Below are 23,464 nucleotides of genomic sequence, written 5' to 3'. Positions count from 1 at the left end.
ATGAGAGATGCTGTAGTCCCTCAATCATCTTTGTGGCCCTTCTTTGGACTGTCTAAGTTTGTCCATATCTGTCTCATACTGAGGACCCTAAAACTGTATCTGGCCTCACCAGTTCTGAGTAGAAGGGACGGATCCACTCCCTTGATCTTCTGGCAAGACTTTGCCTAATGAAGCTGAGGATACCCTCAGCCTCCTTTGCTGCAAGGGCACGCTGCTTACCCAAGTTCAACTTGGTGTCCACCAGGACCCCAGGTCCTTTTCTGCCAAGCTGCTCTCCAGCCGGGTGGCCCCCAGCATATACTGGTGCATGGGGTTGTACCACCCTAGGTGCAGGACTTTGTGCTTCTTGTTGAACTTCATGAAGTCCCTGTTGGCCCATTTCTCCAGCCTGTCAAGGTCCCTCTGGATGGCAGCATGAGCCTCTGGCACATCAGCCACTCCTCCCAGTTTGGTGTCATCTGCAAACTTGCTGATGGCACACTGTGCCCCAGCATCCAGATCATTAATGAAAATGTTAAGCAAGACTGGACCCAGCACTGACTGCTGGTGTACACCGTTAGTCACTGGCCTCCAACTAGGCTTTGCACCACTGACCACCACCCTCAGGGCTCTGCTGTTCAGCCAGTTTTCAACCCACCTCACTGGGCTCATCCAGCCCATAAATCAACAGCTTCTCTATCAGGTTCTTATGGGGACACAGTGCCAAGGGCCTTTCTGTGGACAGTGTAGTTCACTGGGCCTTGGAGGAGCCAAGCCTTTTGCTCACGTAAGTATTTTTACAGTTCCCAATTTGTTGGGCTTCGCACTTTTCCATGCTAAAACTCAGTGGACAGTTTGCCTTTGTTGATGGCATCTTTGAAGGGTAGCTGCATCTGACCCTGGCAGAAAGCACACCTTCCGAACGAGGAGGAGCCTTCCCAAAGCTCATTGACCCAACCTTCCCCTGGATTTCACTCAGCTTTGGAGCAGAGCCACCGTGGAAAGACAAGAGCAGACTTCTCAACCCTGCAAAATGCCAGTGTTTAAAGCTGTATAAATTTTCACTCATCTTTCATCACTGAACACTACCTCTTGCTAAGCTATTAAAGCCATATTCACATGCCCCAGAGATTTTGTGAGTGATTAATAACAATGAGATGATTGTTATTTAATTATAGCCAAGAGTATTAGGGAAAGTTACTATACGATGAATGCACCTGCAGAACAGACTTCTCAGTATAGATCCTTTACATGGCTGGAGCCATATTACTAAGATACACCATGGGCATAATGACTCCAAGGAATCTCAGGGAAGAATTAATTAATAAATGTTGAAGTGGGTTTGATAAAGGGAGTGATCACATGGGTGAGGTATATATCCAAGTGGGTATAAATAACTTAGCACTGACTTCGTTGAAATCCATTTGTCCTCCATCCAACTGCTTTCGAATAATATCCCTCAAGGTAAGCCTTTCTAGATGTACTCTATACTATGGGAAGAAAACATTGTAGAATAAGTTATTTGGGACTGTGTAGTTGCAGACAGAAGCATAGGTAAGAGATTTGGGAGAGTAGACTATAGATATTTAGAGCTGTTAGATTTATAACCTCACTTCCTGGTGAAATATTACAAGATTTTTTTAGTTGAAATGAATGCAATATCAGACCTTGGGGGAGCAGGTAATCAACAGTAGATAGATACTGATAAATAAATGTTCATTTTTCTAGCTTTAAAAGTCCCCATGCCTGACTTAGAAAATCATTCTAAGTTTAGAGTAAACTATGACTGTAGTTCCAAGCAACCTATTGCCTGTCATTTAATGATTATTAATGCAAGGCTTTTATCTTCAGAATAATTCTTTATACACATTTCTGTAAGGACAAGAACACCCAGAACCTGAAGAGCTCTAAAGAACTTAGTGTTTATCATTAGGAAAATATATGATACGTTAGGTCAGTCTCAACACAGATTAGAGTAAATGTTTGACTACGAAGTGGGAGAGATTTTTGTGATGTGAAGGAAACTAATATAATGGATTGCAGGTACCTGGGTTCAATAGAAGTAATCCCAGAATGTCTCTTCATTTACACAGTGTTTTACAATATCTGCATTGAAACATAACATGAAGAATTGTTTAAACATCCTGTTAGATCAAGTAAGATGTGAAAACTGTTTGCAAAACAAAAGAAACCTCAAGTGCATCATTTTATTGCTAAATGGACTTTCTCTGTCTACAGCACTTCAGCAGAGTCTGTTGACTCACCTAAAGCAACACGAAAGTATACATTGTTAGTCAGGTTTATAGAGGACATTGGTGAAATTTGAACGATACCTAAGGCTCATCGTTGGTGCAATATGTGCATTTACCATGATAAGGGTAAAAACTGAATTACATCAAACAGAAAAATGTCCAGGCTACAAAAGAATGATTTCCTAAGCTGATGTCTTCCCACTCCCAGATTCAGGAGCTAACATTCTGCCTAATATTTTACTTAACTCACCAGGCGTACCAGTCTGCTGTGCGACTTTTTCTTGTCTTTGGATTAAACGAAAAATGATTGTAATTCTGCTGGTGTCTATGTCAATGGTGTTGTACAGTGGTAAGTGGCAATGTATTTTTATGATTATTTGACATTTATGCCTAAATACTATTTTAAGTATGTGCATTTGGAAACAGTCCTGTAGAAGGACACCTTCTGTCCCCTCTAACTTAGTTGTTCAACATTCAAATGCACTTAAATAAGTTTATCTATGGAGTACTTACATAACATATTTTTCTCAGGACTTGTAACGAAGCAAGAAACAGTTAGCGGGCTTAAAAATATAACCAGAAAATTGCAACTTCCCTTCTGTAGGCATTTGGTCATTATTTAAGTCCTTTAGATTCAAAAAAATGTACTAGTTACATATAAAGAGATTCTACTCATTAAAAACATGTGTATTGTCTAAATTCTCCAAACCATTCAGTGCATCCTGAAATATAACTCATGTTCGGCTAAAGCTCCTCCTTCAAATTTTACTATGAATAGGTCTTTTTTCTTCATATAACTCTTTAGATTTTATTGTCATGGGCGAATGAGCTTCCCAGCGACAGGGATGGGCAAACATTTAAAATTTCTGCAGTCCCTGCACTGTGTAGGAGTGTCATTAAGAGTTATCAGTGTGCAGGTAAAGAGAAGGGATCTTAGAAGGTTTAACACACCATTTCTGGACATTCCGTGGGGTTATTTCTAAAGGGAAAAGAAAGCTCAGCACCTTGGCACAGACAAAAGTCTGCACTCACCTACTTCAAGTTCACCAGTTGCTTCTCTTCTAAGGGGCTGTGTGCATTAGAAGTCAGTAAAGAAACAGGTCTAACAGAAAACGCATGGGCTAAAATATTTTGATGAAGCTGAACCTTAAGACTCCTACTATAGGAATAGAAATCAGTAAGAACATTAGCGTTTCCCACTGCAGTGACAGAGAATGCCAAAACACCTACATCGTTTATTCATAAAAAAATAAAGGGGTACTTAGTCCCCAGATGTAAAGGGCACTATACATATTGATAATATCTGATGCACTCAGAAATATCTGGGCACTCAGAAAAATTTTCTGACATAACGTTTGAAAGATATTTCCCCCAAACCTCGAAAAGGCTGGGCTGCAGGTGTCCCATGCTATGCCCTGTATGGTGACATCTTAATTAGCCACGATTGCAAAAAACAGCTGGAGGAGCACTGATGTGTTTTTGATGGTTTTTTTTCCAGATAATACTACAGAAAAACATTGTCAGAGTAACAACACCACAGACACATTTTTACATGTATCTGACTGCTGAAAGAAACTTTTTGGATAATGTATACAACTGGAAAGCCCAAGAGCTGATGTATCATACCAGAATCCTCAGGACATGTGCCAAGGCAGTTAGCAGGTTTTAGAGAAAGGCGGGAGGAGCTGAGCTCCCTGGGGTCTTCTGAGGTTTAAAGGACTGATTTTTGTAGTGCAATCTTTCACTGGCTATACAGGGAACGACATAGGACCAACAGCCCAAGAGACATGACAGCAAAAGAAGAAAAGAGAATAATTAATGTAGAGAGTATTTTCACTTTGTCCCTCCCCCACAATTTAAAAAAAAGTAAGCAATTTTGTTAGCAAATCTTGGTTCATTGATCTTGACTTAGTGACAATTAGAAATATCGTTCTTCATAATGAAAGGATTAGAAGAGCCAAAGGTTTAGCAAGCTGCTGACCTTGTCATAGGGAGTTTTCTCCAGGGGACCTTCAAACATTTATGTGTTAATCGGTTGTGTGCAAATGAAGTTTGCTGAGAAGAACTAAAGGCAAGTGAAGGATGCTGGAGCAACTGCAGCTTCCGGCAGTTCTGTAACATGGCTTTATCAATTCTCTCCTCTGTCTCTTTTAAGCTCAATGGGATTTTCATGCTTTCCAAAATTTTTCTGAAAGGACTAAATGATCAATAGCTATTCATCAACAGACACTGAGTTTGAGCCATGGTGTTATGCACTGTATCAAAACTTGGCTCTAAATGCATTTGATAGAATATGGCCTGGGGGAGGGATGCTTGTAATTGCAGAGGAAATACAGGCTTTAAGCCAGAAAATAAGGGGCAGTTTTTCTCTATCAAGCATGTGTACAAATGTGTATTCAATGCTATTTATTTTGCAAGGCACACCATTATTTTGCTTGAATCTGAATTCTTCGTGGCCATCAAGCTTCCAACAGACTTGTTCCAGTTCTGTGAGAACACCAGCCTTTATTGGGAGGCCTCGTTTGTGGAAAGCAGCCCATGCTGGAGGCATACGACTGTTACCATGGGTATCTTGTTCACCTCACAGAAATTGTAGACATCCTGAGAAGGCCCTTATACACAATCTAAAAGAAGTCCCATTTTTTCCTAATCCTTTGCTAAACATAGAGTTAAGCCATATATCTAAAACCCCACTACTCCACTTTACTCTCTTACACCTATGTTTATTGAAGGAAAATGCAACAATTTAGCAAGCTGTCAGTTCTTTCCCAGAATCTTTTGCAGAGGAAGTGGACAGCTTTCCAAATGCCAGTTATTCTGAAATATAAGCTATGCCATGAATTTAACATTACTTTTTTTCTTCAGTTTTTAGATCCTTGAGCCAATAAATACCCTTGACTTATTATCTTTAAAAAAAAAAAAGGTCAAGTTTAAATAAATCCAAAGTAACACGTCCTCTCCTAAAATCATGCAGAAGACAAGAACAAGTTAAAAAATGGGAAGGGAGAGAACAAGTATTAGATTTCACCCTAATTTGGGACACGGCAAACAGGAAAAAACAGAAGTGTGGAAAAAATATCACAGCATCTTCAAGAGGAAAAAGAGATAATTAACTTAAAGAAATAGTGATAAGAAGAGAGGCAATAAGGTGATAGGCAAGAAGGACTCAGAAAACCCAAACCTCTTGACTTCAAATACATGAAGAGCACAGGGTTACAGAGTAGAAACATCTGGGACAGTGAAGGTAGTTCAGCAACTAAAACTATTTTATACAGTTCCACTGATTCATCCCAGTAAGTACCACTGCTCCAAAGAGCACAGGAGTACAAGGGTTAGCATATCCTCACTAGTGATACCCCAGTTTAACAGAGGACTGATTTTTAAGCTGAATTCAACATGACTTACCAGCATGATTCTGGCTTTCCTGGAGGTGAATGGAGCTGATCAAGTGTTTCATGGTTTTGATAAATCAGCTTGCTAGTGTAGGAAGGTATGCAAAATGCCTGCAGTGTATGTGTCATAATGAAGTATATGTTGTTGGTTTGCTGGGGGCTTTTTTTATTTTAAAAACTTTTTGTTCTCAAATTTATTTGCTGAGGCAGGTGGCCAAGACCTGGAGCCGCCAGCATTCCTGCCAGAGCTTCTTAACACACCTGAAAGAATCTTGAGTAAGAATGGTTTAAGCTTCACTTTCTACAATATTGCATGGCATTGGGGAACTGCTCGTACTCCAGAAGCATTGCAGGGAAGTGTGCTGTTAGCAAATAGCTACTAACTCTTATCTCAGAATGGTTTAACAACTGAAGCAAGACCAGGGCAGTCTGGGGACAGCTCTTGTAATTTACTTTTTAAAAAAGAATGGTGATTTGTTTATTTTTTCATTTAGACAATGCCACGTTCTTCAATGGAGTCTTTCAAAATGTGGAAAGTGTTGCATTGTTTTTTGGTAAGTATGTGTTCCAGTTGTACTTGAGCACTGAATAGAAATCAAGTGGAGTTTACTTTCATATATACTGAAAAGGATGAGGGATTTTTGAGGGTGTAGATTTCCCCGAAGACTTTTATAATACTAAATATTGCTGAGTGTCAAGCGTTGTGCAATGTCCCTCGTTTACTGCTTTGTTTAGGCTCTGCATTCACGCGAATGTCACCCATGTGTGACCCACACCTGGTCACCTCCATTTAACACACATTTTATGGCCGTTCTCTTTCCAGACTGCCTGGGTTCTCACTTCACCTGGTTACAGTCCATCTTCACTAACTTCCCTGCCCTGTTCAACTTTGTGAACAAAATGAAGTGCATTACCGGTTTTTGTCCCAGGGATTTTGAAGACTATGGTTGCTCTTGCCGGTTTGAGATGGAAGGGCTCCCTGTGGATGAAGCTGATGAGTAAGTCTTATCCACGAGATGTCCTCTTCTGCCCTGACTGGCTGTCAGTGCCCTCATTCCCTGATGACCCAAACCATAACACTTGCCTAAACGATTTAAGGACAGTTGTTTAGTCCACTCATCACTCGCAACCTGAATATCTGATATGACATCCAAAAGATAACTCCAACTCTGCTTTATCAGCCCTGTCCTGTGCTATTCCTACCTGCTAGTGAGCGCTATCATTTTGCTGGGCCAACACCCTGTGGCGGTTGCCTTACAGGATGGCTTGGAAACAGTTGAAGTTGAGGTGGTTATAACCTACAGCATGTGATGATCCACTTCCTTCTTTCTTCTCATAGCTCAGAGTCTCTCTTCTTTCCCCACACTTAGATGTGGAGAAATACGCCCATCCTAAGATAAAAGCAGAGTTACTCACATGTGCATATAATTCCACCAGTGCAACTCTGGTGGCACGGCTGGTTTAAACTGGTTGCAAAGAGTGACCACGAATGCAATAGGATAAATAAACACCATACCCATCTCCTTGACATATCTCACCCAGAGGTCTCTAAATTCTGAACAGATCTTTGTGAACAAAACCTCATTCATTTCTTTGTACTGGACAATTCTGTCTCACACTTAAATTGGTGCCAAAAACTGGAAGATTTGTTAATACAGTGAGTGAGAGAGCAATAAACGGAGCAAGTTAGTGGTTTACAGTCTTACCAAACTGTTGGTATTGACAGCTGTGTAATACACCAGCAATGTAAGCTCATAGTGGACTATAATGAAAACGTTGGCATCTGAGGGGGATTTAAGCATCAACAGAATCGGGTTAGATCTAAGTATTACTTCAAGTGGCAGTTAGGAGGTTAAGTAGATCTTGCCCTGAATATCTGTGTACCTGCAGAGGTTGTAGGACACTGGAGCATCCAGGCACAGATAACAATGTAGCTGAATGGCTCTGCCCAGTACCATGTACCAGGAACAAAACCATCCAAACTCTGCTCTGTGCTTTGGGGGATACTGACTGGGCTAGTGAGAAAAAATACAATCTCAGGCCAGGACAATCAAATAGTTCTTCACTTATGCCAGCAGAACATGCGAAAAGAAATTCAAAGAGAATCAATATCCATCCGTGTCTAAATACAAAAAGATTTTTCCAACAATGTAATGGTATATTGTATTAATTCCCTGAGTGAAGACAGTAAAGGCTCAGAAAGGGCTGATGCTTATAGCTAGATGGAAGTTAATTCATCCACTTTCTAGCATGAGATGGCTGGAAAAATGAAGATCTAACCCTGCTACTGGAAAAAAGCCATGGGGTTTCTTAGGAAAGGTTTTCTGAACAATTGTGATGACATGCTGAAACTAGAGCTCTAGTCAGTTCAGTGGATTGACACGCGAAGAGCTGAGCACCTGGGCTTTTGCTTCACTCAGCTTCATTTTAATGCAGAGTAGCATAAATACAGAAACAGCAGAACGGTCTATCAGCACTTTTCTCCTGAGAAACATCCATAGTCACTTTGTGTTTACAAACTGGTTAGCAGCCCTGCAGTGAAGTTTCCTTAGCAGCACGGCAACCCTGCTGCAGCTTGCAGTAAATGGAGACTGATTATTCTTTTGCCACTGACACAGAGGTGCTCTTGGTTCAAGAGAGCCTCTGAACAGGCAGCTGCTGCATATCTTTCTCCAGCAGTGTTCCCACAGTGTTGCAATATTTTCACTAACTTTATTTCTGAGAAACTAGTTTTGCAAACCTCAGAATTTGTCACTGCCATTTCTGTTCCATAAAAAAGGGCTGAACGTCTCACTGTAGGTTTTTAAGGCACTGGAAAATGTTTGTGCCCATAAACCCAACCTTTTCTCACTTCCCAGAGTGGCTAACTGTTATATCTAAATCAGGAGCCTAGTCTACCTCCATAGTCCGCGGGGAAAGAGAAGTATGTCCAAAGGACAATCCATGTCTTACAATCCTCTGCTTGCAAAGGGAAGGCAAGTCACATTTTCCAATTAACTGTTGCATTAAATGGTGAAGTAATCGTGATGCTCTAAACAAACACACACTGCAGGGAGTTTGTATTAGACTAATTATGCAATTAGAGGAGCTTTCAGGTGCTGACACCTCACCAGGCCTCAGGCAGAGACAGGAGCGGGTCTTGAGACATTTCATCAGCTATATGTTTATGGAGCACCTCTGAAGCAAGGCACAGTAGTGTTTGTAGTGTGGAGGAATCATCAGGGCCCCTCTGCTGAATGCTATTTGCCCTCACCTTTGCTCAATACATTCCTGCAGTCTCCTAGACCAGGTTACAGCAGGGAGCAAAACCACTAACAGGCAGCAGAGACACTGGAGTGCAAGAGATTGGGCTTTGAAACTTCATCAGCTGCGATAATGCTATACATGAGCTCTGACCCGCTGCTGGCAACCTGGGCAAACCTGAGCACTGGTGTCTTTCACCAAGTCAAAATCTGATCACAGTTAGGGCTTGGACAGCTTCCTTGATTGTGAGGACATATTAAATATTGTAATAATTATTTATTAATATAGTAAGTGATCAAATATTAAATGCTTCCTAAATATAAGAAGTGAGAAAGTGAATGCGAAGCCTAGAAGGGATCCTGCAAGGGCTCACGTTCACTGTGTCTTCAAGAAAAATCCCACATGAGCTTAATTAAAGTTACCTCCTTACATTGTGCTCTCAAGTAAATCCTTCCTGGCAGCAGATGCTGGTTTTGAGTGCTAATGTTGTCTTGGTATTTGGTGTGGTCAAGACCAATGGCAGTTCAATAACAGACACATGTTCTGAGTCCATTTCTCTGAAATGAGGATATTTCAATCTAAATCTAACATCAAGCCCTTCCTTAATTTATATAATAATCTTATGTGGGTAAATGATGACTGAGTGTTTTACTGGTGTCTCATTTGTAGCTGATGTCAATGCACAGAGATGTTGCTGTAATACAGAAGTAGATGTCCTGCCTGTTCAAAAATAGCTGAAGGGAAGAGAGGACTGATGACGAGCCTGTTGATTTAGTTGACTTTCCATTGCTATTCACATTTAAAGCAGTCATGCAGGCGTTTGGGATTTGCACGACAGCAGGGGTGTAGGAAAAACACAAGGTTTCTGACTGCCTTTTGCTGTGTGGTGGTAGGAGAAAGGTACTTTACTCCGATGTGAGAGAACTATTTCATGGCCCCTTCCCATGGCTAAATGGTGTACTTTAATTCTGATTGTTGCACAGAAGAGAAAGTACAAGAAACAGAGGATAGCATGGCATGTATTTATATAGTCTCAATGGGACACGGGGATTCACAAGGCGTTGCAGAGGCATTAACACTCCGTGAGTGCCAGGTTCTGTGTAGTTCTCCAAATCTGCAGTGAGAAAGGTTGTGGCAGGACTGGAGCCAAGACCTCCAGACCTGAGCTGTAAGAACTCAGGTACTGCAGGAGAGAAATGTGTGGTCTCCCACAGCGTGCAGACCTGTGTCTACCACTGAGATTTGCATCCAGCTGTGCTTATCCGGCTAGACTGACTCAGGGAAAAGCAGTGCTCAGCCTTCCTCGTGTCTAGGGACCACACTGAGGAGCTCTTTTTCTCTTTTGGCATCTTTTACATTCTTGTGTAAATGACACGAAAGCATTGCAGTCTGATCTTGAACTGAAACCAAATTTTGTGAACTTCATGTTATTTCGTTTTCTAAGCTGTTGTTTCCAGCACCGCAAATGCTATGAGGAAGCAACGGAGATGGAGTGCACATGGGAACCATCAAAGATTTCTGCAGATGTCAGCTGCTCTACTGAAAACCTGACCTGCGGTAAGATTAACCTATCACAAGAGCAGAATACTGGAGCCTCACTATGACAGAGAAGTTCGTTCTGGTCTACCTACCAAAAGTCATATATATATTAAGCAGAAACCACCTCCATGTGTGGATTTTTGAGGGCTTTAGTGTTCTGCTTAGGGGTGAATGGAAATAGGAATACACAGAGGCATCAAAGCCCAACTAGGCAGGAAAATTGAAGTCCAATAACTAGAAACTTGCCAGGTCTCCTCTAATAGGCAGCCTTTTGCTGAGGTTCCCCTGACTTTGTAGGACCACTAAGCATTGCTTGAGATATCTCCACACATCAGAAATGCAGTGGATGCTGGGGAAAGACCTGAAAAACAGCTCCCTTCTGAAGCTTCAAGGCCTGATTTTTATATACTTTGAGGGACTATTGTTCCCTGCGAATTGTTCGCAGGGTCATATACACTCATTAGATACAACAGTATCACCAATGAGGGCAGAGACCATGCCGTTATAATAGGAGCTACTCCATGCAATAATAATACAGTCCTGGCAAGTGTGTAGTGGGGCTCTTTAATGCCTAATCAATTTTAATATCTTTTTTCTGGAAGAATTGACTCTGAGAAAAGGCTATATGCTACAACATGATTTGAGGATACCAGCAAAGAGTATCAGAATCCCCAAACCAATACTCTGACAGATTTTTTAATCAACAGTCTGATCCAATTTCCTTTTCATGTTTCAAATTAAAACAGTTTTTGTTATTTAGGCTAATCTATAAAGGTCCAAGTGCATTTAAATATGAATAGTGCTTTTTAGGTGTTTCCATACTTCATAATCAGGAAACATTTTGTTCAAACTAAAAAAAAGGATTAAAAAGAAAGAATAGTCCCCATCGAAAATGTGAAACATAAGTGTGACAGCTCTGAAAGGTCAATGTTTTTATAATCCTGAAGAGTGGAAGGTTTTGAAATGGGAAAATAGTATTTCCTGGGAAACTGTTTCCTATCCTTTATAAGGAGCAAAACACATCTTACCCCAAAGGCCTGGCTTGTGGACTAAGACTTCTTGCAGTTAGGAGGAATATTTTAATGAGGTTTGTAAAATGTCAAACTCAATATCAGCTGGGTTAAGTTTCCCATGGGAAAACTAGAGGCAGCAAAGCACTGCTCTGTAGCCCTCACTATTCCGCAGAATGAACCGGCCCAGGCAGGAAGTCTATTTCCAGCTGTGCCCGGCGACATTGGATGGCATTTTGAAAACAAACTGTGTTGGAGTACGAAACTTGACTGTGTTCAGTGTGAAGAAGCACAATATAAATAGGTTTGCGGTAATAAATATAGACACAAACCTTACAGGGAAGAAAAGGCAGGAGACAGAAAAGATATTTCAATAGTACCTTGTTTGGATTTTTATTTTATTTCCAGAGTCTGGGGATGCCTGTGAACAGTTTCTCTGCAACTGCGACAAAGATGCCATTGAATGCTTTGTGAATGCACATATTAACTCTTCCTTGAATGGGCTGGATGTCTTCTTCTGTCCATCTCTGGTTACAGGTAATAATGAGGATCTGACCGACTGCCTCTGACTGCCAGGTTTGACTGGCAGATTTGATGCCAGACTCATCAGATTTGACCCAACACGAATGAAGCAGTAGCTGGGTGCTTTACTGCACGAAACGTGGCAGTCTGTGCTATTCTCCATTTCATGTGTCCTTCCCATTTACTGCTACTCAGGTGAATACCAAGAGAGAAGAAGGACTAATTGCTGTCCTGGAGCAAGTCCAGGAGAGGTTACTGAGCTGGTGAGGGGGCTGGAGCACACGATGAAAGAGGAGAAGGCTCAGGGGAGATCTTTTTGCTGTCCTCAATACCTAGTGGGGTGCGTAGAGAAGACAGAGCCAGACTCTTCCTGGAGGTGCACAGGAGAAGGACAAGAGGCAAGAGACACAACTGCAGCAGGGAGAAGACAGTTAGATATGAAGATTATATTTTTTTTTCCAGGAGGCTCCTGCTAAACCTGTGAGGCTCTTGCCAACCTGAATGAATAGGTGATACTCAGGGTGATTAGTGGCGAGAAGGTCACTAGCAAGAATGCCAAACGGAAAATATTGTTATCTCAAGTCTCCCCTTAAATCATGTAAAACTAGCTGGAAAGGCAAAAATAGACTCACTTTGCTCTGTTACTTCATTTCCATCTTGGAAGGAAAAATCGTCTCTAAAGATGAAGGGGACGTTTATCTCCATTGTCATACACTAATCTGTGCTCTCTAGCTGAAATTACAGCCTTGTAAGGCTGAATACTGACCCTGTGGGAACAGGGCTGGATTAAAAACTTAATTCCTATGGATTGCAATCAGAGCATGGCAGGGGAGGACCTTTGAACTCCCAAGCTGAGACAGACATGAAAAAGCAATGTTAGTTTTTCTAATCCTTTGGCTCATATTCACACACCCCAGTGCTAAGGACAGGTGTCCACATCTATATCATGCCCTGGGTGCATCCCTCGTGAATAGGTCAAAGGAGAAGAAAATGCCACAGAAAAGTTTGCATCACAGCCAGAGAATTGTTTTGCCTAAGCCAGTAATCCTTCACTGGGGTCAGATGGCTCCACATAGAGTATGGCAGCTCCAACACAGGGCAGATAAAGGGGAAATTGCTAGGTGCTAACAGAAAAATCATGCTGGTTTTACCACTGCTGATAAAGATAGATTCAACTCTAGGTCACCAAATACCTCCACTTATTCTGGGCTCCTGATTATATTTCTTAATGGAAAAAAAATCTTTTGAATGAAACATTTTTATTTAGTGTTTACTTATGTTATTACCTTTCTGTGTAGCTGTTCTGTCCAGTCCAGGCTTCGGGGAAAAAAATATCCTGCCTCATAAATTTCTGGGGAAAGAATTTTGGTAGATATTTTATTACAGAGAAAAATGTGAATTAGATGGGGATATATTTTCCAAAACCTTTGCTTTAATAAGAATAAATTAAATGAATTCCTGACTTGTTGTACTATTCAGATTAAACAGTGGCAAGCTCCCTTCCCACACTGTAGTCTGTGAGAGAGCTTTCTCCTTTTCAGAAACCACCGGCAACAGAGAGATGGCAACGCTTCACACGGAGGGTATGTCCTTACCTCTGTAATTCTTTGAATGGAGGATATTAAATCAACATAAATTTATAATCACAAAAAAAATAATGTGAGTATTTTGGAAGCTATGGATTCCTTTCTGAGAAGCAAAGACAAGTTTTAGCACTATATCAGAATATGAAAGGAAGAGAAAAAAGCCTAATACACTAAAGCACCATTTTTGAGGCAAGCTTACACAGGTGCACAGGAAAATTTCAGCCAAATGAATCATTTTCCTGAGAAGGAATTCAGAAGAGGACCCTGAATCTCATTTAGAAATAATATAAGAAGAAACACACTAAAAGCAACTTCAAAAATGTTTTCAGGTGGATCCTATTCTATTTGCATGTGCATTTAAGGCTTTGCTTCAAAAAGGTTCCTAGCCAAGGGTGTGGACTTTAACACTTATGTTTTCTGTTGAAATGTTTAATTCTGACCTGCACACCTTCACTACAGACCATGTATTTAAGTACCCGCTGAAATGGGAATTTAAAGAATGCTGATTGCCAGCCCACTTCTCTTGTTTAGGTTGAAACTCTTTATGGCAGAGACTGAGGGATTTTTTAAAATTATACTCTATGCTGCTGAGTAGAATTTAGCATCAGCAGTGAAAAAACACTGAGGCAAGATTTTAATACTGTTACCATAATTATCAATAATTAGATTTGTATTTGCTCTATTTAAATCATATAGTAACACTACAAAAAGCACAATGGTAATAATATTTAGAAATAAGTTCCATTCGGATGACTCTGATCACGTTGTGCCAAGAGCCAGTCTAATGAGCATCCTAAGCCGTGACCCTCTGGAGTAAGAATGCTTTTATTTTTGCAGGATTCCTTCATCATGGGACTGACAAAACACAGGCTGCAACTGCATCCATGGAAGAAGGTTTGCAACTTACAGTGCAAGAAGCACTGTTTTCAACTCCCCAAACCTGAACAAATAAAATACAAGAATAAGCTGTTTGCTTGCTTTCTGCCCTTTTAAAAGGACTGATATAAAAGCAGATATAATGTTTCGGTGATCAAATTCAAGACTGAATGAGAAGGTGCAATTTTTCAATTTGTGCGTGTGATGCGCTTAACCAGCCTTTACAGTAAGTTTCCCAAGGGCTGAGAATGAGCACTCTACGACAAAAACTGTTTTTATCCAAACAGGCCTTTATTTCCCCGGGAACAGAGGTTGCAGCAGGTGAGCTGTTTGGCAGAGATGTGCTGTGTGGCTGCCAACCGCTGGACCCACAGCAAATTGCATATTTGTTGTCTTTAAAGAGACATTTAATTAGAGAAGATCAGGCAGTGGCATGAGGAAAAGTTGAACTTGGTTTATTGAAAACGAGCCAGCAGTTTGGTGGTGTATTTTCTTGCAACACAGATCCAGGCTGAAGTCCTTCTCACTCTGGTGCCCCTTGGGTGAGTTCCTAAACCACAAGATCAAGTGGTTCTTCTGACAATCTTCATATTTTTTCTGCTACAGTCAATAGCTATCTTATTCAAGAATGGATGCTTGCAAAAATCTCATTGCTGCAGTATGAGAAAACTATTCTTTTCCTACCAGCGTGGTGTGCACAACACCACAGAGGAGTCATCCAAAGCCTTGGGTGGCTCTGGGAGGGCACACCTAAAAGTGAGGGCCGTGTCTTATAGTAGTGGAATACAGGAGGAGACCAGTCTTAGACCATCCATTGCCTCATTTAGCTGATGCACTCTTGTATCGCAGTCCCACCACGAGCAAAGCCATACTGTCACGTACAGAGACCCCGTATCTGCCAAGCGCACAAGCAGCGTGCGCCAGGTGGGTGCAACCAAACCACTGCTCAACTTGGAGAAACTCAGGAGTTATTTTTAGGGAGTGGATAGAGGTGGAAAGTTGCACTTTTTGAGAACTTAAGAACCTGGTTTCAATTTCTAGTGTGCTCTTCTGTGTTTCTCGAAGCAAGTAATTGCCCTATGTGTGAATCTGGAATAATTCAAAAACATATGGAATGTTTCTCCTCTTCTTCTTCTCTTTTTTTTTTTTTCTTTCTTTATGCCAGTGTTCTGGCTGTTCCTAATACCTCTCCTGTATTATCAAGGTGGGTTTTTTACCAGGTATTTTATGTTCTTGCCTAACAACAGCTCTGATCCAGGTTCATGTTTTTCTAGCTGCTTCGGGAGGCTTGGTAACAGAAAACTGAGAACTCCTGAAGGAGTGAGTGCACCTGTATTTGTACATCTGTAGCAATCTTTTACTTCCCCCCAAAATGATTACTTGTCCTCTCTAAAGAAGCATAGTCCATCCTAAGGCTCAAAATGTTGGCAAAGGGTAAAAACCTGTATGAGGAATTTCAGAAATCTGAAAATGTATCCCAAATAACGTATCTGGTCAGATTTTGAGGGAGATATTTAAAGAAAATTTACCATTTAACTAGCTGTATCCCCATTTTAGCCCATAGGAACTTCACCATTGACAACTGTGAGAACTGTATTAAGCCAAAGATAAGTTCTACTCAGAAACTTATTCAAGGGCAAAGACATTCTTCCTCACATCACAACATCCTAACAACAGAGAAGAAGATGCAGAGATTATTTTTTTATAGTTTATATGTTAATAATTTATCAAAAGGGAGCTGATGATAAATGAAACAAGTTTATCAGGTAAATAAATAAATTAGATGTTAATATTCAATTTGCCGCTTCATTCATACTTACGCTGCTTCTTTGTTAGTGTGAAGCACGTTATCTGAATGCAGCAATGAGATTATTTTATCAGTATCGCTTTGCCTACAATGATCAATGTACCACAGAAAAATGGGCAAATCTCTATACATGAGATGCCTGAGTCTTCCTGCTTTGCTGAAAAAGCTCTCCTCAGCAGCTTGACGTCTCATAAGAGACTCTGCTGGCAACTTGTTTTCTGAGTTTATGTTTTGTCTTCAACAGTGATTCCTTCTGAGCCCAGCAAGATGATCCTGGGGACCTCCAAAGCTGGAGGTAAGAGTCTGATTATACTATTGTTGATGAATCAGTTATTCCTGACTCCAGGAGAAAAAACAGATTTTGGTTTATGAAGCTTTGTGGTGTCACAGGCAAAAATCTGCAGCTCAGGATTTCTGGATTATACCCCTGGTTCTTCTGCTGACTTGCACATCCCCGAGCAAACCATTTCATTTCTCCTAATTACTATCTTTACAAAACAAGGCTACTTGTGGTGTCTGGTTAAGCTTTATGATGTTTTCAGTAGAAGTTACTCGAGAGATGCATTGCAGAAACAGAACAGGTAGGTCACTGCCACGATGCCTCTGCTTTTTGTAGTTACCACAAGGGACCACAGAGGTAGAGCTCCTGCTCCCTCCATCCCTCAGTAAAAGGTCAGTGACTCTCAGCTTTCCTTTTCCTTTGGCTGACATGGCAATACTTCATCTAAAAGCATCGCAATTAAAAATCCATGCATGGTGACAACAGGGCTGCTGCCAGAGAACCGAATTTAGGTAAGGGTCAGATCGCAGATACACAAACGATAGCACCTGACTGAGAAGTATTCGCTGTCCGTTGCCTCCACTCACTCGTTTGCACTTCTCATGAAAGTATTTGTGAAAACCTCTTCATATAAGGTTTTCTGATATGAGGGTTGGTCCTTTAAATTACATTCATATCATCTGCTGCTGGAAAGAGGTAATTTTGATTTTGCCTCCTCCTTTATTATACAGAATTTCACAGAATTCTTTCCCAGTCTAAAACCTACTTCAGCTTTTGCAGTTGTTAGTGCTTGGAGCACAGCCACACCAGTAGCTACAGCCAGAAGTGGAGCACCTTGGTAGACTTGGGAGTTTTCAGTGGCCACTTTTTTGTAGAAATGATCACTCAGGCAGACTGAAACACACCATAAAAATGTCGAGGAACACAATATGGCGAGTAGAAAGGAGTCAGTTTTTTTAAGTCTGATTACACTGCTGGACAGTAGCCACCGTCAGGAGAGTAGCCACCCCAATACAGAAATATGGCATTGCTGTACTAAACACTGGACAAATGTTCTCCTTTAACTTGAATGTATCAGATCTGTGTGCTGCGTTGCAGGTCTGCACGGCTCCCAGAACATTATCTGTAATATCTATGCTTAGCTAAGTGCAGAATTTCCCAAACTTCAATTTTATTTTCTACATCTAGCGGGAATCACTTTCATTTCAACACACCACTGTCAAACAAAGTGGCATGAAATGTGCACCTTGCTGAGTTATTAAAACTAGTGTGTTGCTATTGATCCATCTCTGCAACTTTTCATGGGCTGCTTTGTGTTTTTTAGCAGTACTTTCCTTTTTTAATCTGTTTTCTTAACCTCTAACAGGTTACTGCCAACACAAACTAAACCCAGAAATTCAGAGAGGCAAATTTAATGAATTTGAGTTTAATCCAAATAAGTTCAGCCAAGGAATTTAAAATGAAAGGCTTTAAAAATATTGAAACATATGTTCACTAGTATTTTCCAAGTATTTTGTTTGTGAAATGCAACGTTCTTCATATTGACATTTAGAAAAAATGAAAGCATTTGATTTCAATTTGATGACAATATTTTCATTTACAATTATCCTATATAAAAAAGGTTAAAAAAGAGAAAAAAAAAGTTAAATAATCCCCAAATTAAACGAAACATTCCTGCTTAACGATAAATCTTCAGATAAGCTAAAAATAAATAGTCCATTTAATTTTTAGGATAAAGAATCTCCTTAAAATTATGTTTCTATTCATCCTAAAAAAAAATATATATATCAGTAGTTATACTGGTCTTATTTAACCAGCATCTTGTTTTCTGAAAAGCAAGAAATGTAATGAAATGACCAGCGTGGGTACTTTGCTTTTCCAGTCTTCATTTTGATTTTTTTTTCCCTACAACCACCAGTCCACATGAGTTCTGCCTGAGGGTATTGCTCTGACCTGCTATCTAAAATGAAAATCTTGATGTTTATTGCTCCATGTCTTCTTCCACTTTCCTCTTTCTGCTCATTCAAAAGAGGACAGATTTATGGAAGCTGTGGTCCCAGTGGAAGAGATAACCACCTCCCCAGCCTCCTTCCCAGGAGATATAAACCCCATGCAAGTCAAAACTGTCCCCACCGAGAAGATTCCTGCAGGCATATCTGCAAGGGCAAAGGAAAAAGGCAAGTAAAAGCTGTGTTGCACCTATTCTAACTTACAGCGCTCCCCGATTCCTGCCCACAGATATCTGCGGAGTCAGCATTTCTCATAGATATGTGGAATAACACTATTTTCTGCCTAAATCTGGATACGTTACATAGAATACAGGGTGCACAACACTGCACTGGGAAGAGCAGTTCACTATCACTGACCAGGAAAGCTTAACTAACCATTAATGAACAGTCTTCCAACTACGAATTAAACAAATGTTAGAAGACTGGCAACTGATTATGGTTCAGAATATGCACTTCTGGACACATTAGAGGAAGAAGAGTTTATTCTACCTTTGCAAGTCTAATCTATGCATATGTCATCTCCAGAGACAAGCCCTGCAAGTGGCCAGAGCACGGCTTCCTCTGGAACAGCTCTGGAACTGGTACTGGCTGACAGGGGACCCAATGAACCTGCTGGAAAAGGTAACTGAAGTGGTTTTTTCCAGTTATACCTAATGAAGTATGCAGCTACCTCTACATTAAAAGGTAGATGTATGTTACATGTAAAATTAGTTATTCTAAACCAGTTAGACAAGCACGTATCTATTGGTATTTATAAGAACAGGAGATGGAGTCATCTGCAAAAGCTTCCAGCAGTTTAACTTCCTCCACCAATGTGCTACCATTATCACTTACAAAAACTATTTATGACTAGGTTGTAAGTACATTTTTCATATGGTACATGATCTAAAATGAGCTCAGTGAACGTTTCCCCTTGCTTTTGCTTTTAGGCAGTAATTTAATCATGTCTTTGAGTTACTTTATTTTACAAGCAGCAGAAGCAATAAAAGGAATTTCCCCTGCTCCTCACTCTGACCTCTTGCTAAAGTCTTGCCAGATTCAGCCTTTTTCTTGCCATTTCTGAGTCTGTTCCAACTCCTCCTCAGAGTTCACGGATTTCCCAAGATGTTTCAGACCTGTCACTGCTGTAAATCCACACTCACAGACCATCCCATCCATCTTGTTAGGCTTCCCAATGCGGAAAGCAGTCCCAGGGCTGGGACAGGGCAGATATAAAGAACCACCCAGCCTTCTGTCATACTGGAAAATCTTATCGTAAAATATCAGTTTTTAGAGAGCGCATGCCAGTGTACGGACCTGGGGCTTGTTCTTAGTGGATGAACGTGAGTGAGCAAAGACCCAAGCAGGCACATGGTCAGAATTTCCTACTGGGGGAAGTAATCCAGGATTGTCCCTGAAAAGCAGGAAGAGCCAGCCTAGAGCTGCAGAAGGGAAGATGGGATTACTTATGGGAGCAAGGAGGATGCACAGGGAACAGAAGCCCGCCCTCTCTCTTCCCCAGTCCAACCATCAGCCCCTTCGAGTCCTTTCCCTGGTAAAGTCCCAAAAGAGACCACCTTGACATCATTTTTCCTGACATGGAACACACTCTACTCTCAAATCTTAGACATAATTCCCACAACATCAGCTCCTCCTGAGTAGTGAAGCCACAGAGGCATTAGAGCTGGGACACGGAGGTGTCAAGACCTCGGCAGCACAGTAACCGTTATGACAGATAGCTCCTGCATTTGGGACAGAACCATCATAGCTCTAATCGAATCGCAGTTAAAAAGCATAAATGTGATAATCTAAGGTGGTCTTCCCTGGGCTGTAATATCAGGAAACAACCTCTTCAAAATGAAAATCCAGCCTCTTTCCTTTGGGAAAGATTGCTCTGTAACAGTGGTGAAGGAATCGTGTACATCTTAGTCCTAGTAGACCTTTAATGCTAGGTGGAAAGTATTTCAAATGAAAAAAAAAAAAAAGCTATTGCACAGCATAGTCACTGCTCGGCTATCACTGTGCAAGCACAAGAGGTTAGGACTCTGTTTTCTGAATTAGCCAAGATGGAAGTTACTGAACACTCAGCTAGGTTTGAATATTGCAGAAGAAAAATTTAACTATGAAGGATTACAAAGGACTGCAAAGTACTTTCATTGCAATCTAATTGGACTTGTAATTTACATCTTCATAGGGTTCTCTCTTCCCCTTAAATATTTCCCAGCACTTCTGCTGTCGTAGTATTCTAAGAGTATTCATGGACTGGAGCAATGATTTAGAAATAGTAAAATGTTGACTTTAAAAAGTTCTGATATCTCTGAAAATACTTCTACATCACAAGAGAGCTCCCACCAGTGAAAACATGGTGTGTCAAATAACATTTTTTGCTTTATAGTATGTGAGCGATTAACCTTCCTGCAAGAGAGAGGAAACGGAACGGTGAAGAGGGAGATGCCCCAGCTAGGAGAAATGCTGTTCTGTTTAACTCAGCGATGCCCACAGGAATTTGAATCTTACGGTTGCTACTGTGGCCAAGAAGGAAGAGGTTATCCTACTGATGCACTGGACAGGTGTGGGCTCTTCTATAATCTGTCATTAACTGTGGGTATTATTGGGCTGCCCATGGACCAACAAAGAACCGTATGCCTTTTGTTGGGCCTTGTATTGCTTCTATAGCCAGGCCACATTTTGAAAAAAAATACACTTAAATACTTAAAACATGAAATACTCAAATGTCACTAAGACACATTCTATTATTGCATCAATGTTTTGGAGAGGACTTAAAATAAGAAAGGAGAACGATGGGAGGTAAGCAGAGCAGAAGGAAGAGTGTACCAAAAGAGATGAGGAAAATGGTTTGCTGTGAAACTTGGCTAAGAGGTAGTTCGGAAAGTGATTTAAAAAGAGTTAACATACAGCTGTGCTCCACTGTCCTTCAGAAGAGAGTACAGCTCGAGTGAAGCACTGTCTGAGCTGCAGCCAAGAGACCTGCTGTGCTCGACTGTGTGCTGTTACGACACGGCTGACAAAGAGGAGGATTTCTGGAGTAATGCTGAGAATTCAACCAAAGTAAAGACATCTCCTTTAAGAGTGTTGCATTTGCAACTAAAATTCTTCCCTGTATGGAAGTTCGTAAGAGTTGGGGCCACATCAGGTCTACGTATAGCCCTTAGTACACAGCACACACAGTTTTCCCACACCTGCGCACAAGTAAGACTGCCTACGCATGATCACTAGAGTACATGAAGGCTAGTGAAGTCTCTGGCTATCATGACGCAGTTTTCAGATTTTCAGCCAACAACACTTGAACACTCAAAGACACTTCTCACAGAGGATTAGGTCACAGTTACAATTGTAACTATACGTCCTAAATTTAAACAAAAAAACCCCTAAAAAACTACAACACTGTTAAACATATGATACCAAAGGTATGAGGAAGGAGGGAGTGGAAGTAAGAACCAGTATAGGAGGAGAGTAGGAACCATTTGGAGTGGTTTTCTTCTTTATGGAAAAGACTTTTCTGTGATGAAAACCAGGATCTCTCAGTTTTAATGGGCATTGAAAATAAAGAGGTAAAATAATTGGAAATACTCTGTGATGCACGAAGAGTAAGTATTTTTCATTTACATCTACTATTTATTTTAGGTGCTGCTTCTCTCATCACTGTTGTATGGAACAAGTTAAGAAACTTGGATGTCGTGCAGAAAGAACTTCAAGATCTGAAGTTGTATGTTTTGATCATAAGCCAAAATGTAAGTTTGGGTTAGAGGAAATTTTTCACGCCCTGATGACAGTGTACCAAAGCGTTACGGACTGAATGCCACCATGCCTGTGAGCTGCTAGAGCTGAGTATGGAAACAGAAAAATTTGGCTTCCAAACGTTAGCAATGCTTACCATAAAACTGAGCCTTTTTCCTAGATAAGATAAAGGTTATTACACCACCGTGTATGATGTAACCAGGTCAGGCTGAGATAATTACGTTGAGATATTTTATGGTTGGAGACAGAAGCCAGCTGGTGGTGTCGTTACATTCACAAACTCAACTAAAGCCAGTTGGACCTTCAGCTGTCCAGCACCTTGGTGTCAGGCTTATATTTAGACAGTTAAAGGTGAATTTGGAGACTAAAATTCAAGGCCGATTTGAAAATTTTATTTTCAAAAGCTTATCCACCCATGACAAATTACACATTGATTAATGGTAACTGCTATAAAATATTAATTCTGAAACTTCATTTTAAGGTATTGGTTGGAGCATGTGTGAGAAATTACTATGTGCTTGCGATAAGACAGCAGCCGAGTGCATGGCTTCTGCCTTCTTCAATGAAAGCCTTAAGTTTCCACACAGGCAAGACTGCCAAGAGGGGAAAGTCTTATGCCAAAGTGACCCTCATGAAAGGCCTTCAATCGGCACAGAAATAGGCACCGGGATTTCCAGCTCCGAGGAGAGCAGTGAGGAGGAAGGCCCACTGTGGAGTGTATTAAGAAGAGCAAAGAGAGAGATACACCATCCCGTTGGAAACTCCAGAACTGTGCAACGTGAAAGCAGATAACCAACCACCACCATGTGCTTGAGAAACGGCACGGAGACTTTCACTGTTGGCCATTGCGTACCTTACTCTTTCTTACCACTCTACAGGCTGCCCTGTACTTCGCAGCACAAATGACATAATCATAGACTAGGCATTAAATGTTAGGCTGTATAACTCCTTACTGTAGTGCTGTATAACTCCTTACTGTAGTGAAGTCAGCACTATGGACCATCTTTTTAGGTCAGATATTACCATAAATAATTATTTGACGGTGTTCTGTAAAATTTAATTTGATTTCTATGCAAAAACTGTTCTGATGAAAGACTGATTTTTGTTAACTGTGTAGTTGGTACAGGCTGGAACTTGCTGATGGTGGCTAAGTATTTTTGGCTTTTAATTAAACCAATCTGCAACTAATTCCAACTCCTTTTGCAGACAGTCTTCTTTTACTGAGCTTAGC

The 23,464-nt window shown here is 40.8% G+C and overlaps 1 protein-coding gene across 1 annotated transcript; it reads left to right on the top strand.

The window, feature by feature from the left end:
- Positions 1-2,534: 2,534 nt before the first annotated feature.
- Positions 2,535-23,025, top strand: OC90 (otoconin 90). The gene is made up of 14 exons (XM_075085811.1): positions 2,535-2,580; positions 5,834-5,899; positions 6,118-6,177; positions 6,447-6,621; positions 10,311-10,423; positions 11,824-11,952; positions 13,479-13,520; positions 14,361-14,417; positions 16,451-16,501; positions 18,517-18,663; positions 19,021-19,116; positions 20,870-21,044; positions 22,120-22,226; positions 22,715-23,025. Exons 1-14 carry the CDS (start codon positions 2,535-2,537, stop codon positions 23,023-23,025), a joined length of 1,575 nt encoding a protein of 524 aa, XP_074941912.1.
- The last annotated feature ends 439 nt before the right edge of the window (positions 23,026-23,464 follow it).

This window comes from Phalacrocorax aristotelis, chromosome 2 (genome assembly GCF_949628215.1).
Source record: "Phalacrocorax aristotelis chromosome 2, bGulAri2.1, whole genome shotgun sequence".
Taxonomy (NCBI): Eukaryota; Metazoa; Chordata; class Aves; order Suliformes; family Phalacrocoracidae; genus Phalacrocorax; species Phalacrocorax aristotelis.
Note: the sequence above shows the minus strand (reverse complement) of the source record. Positions and strands in the feature narration are given on the sequence as shown.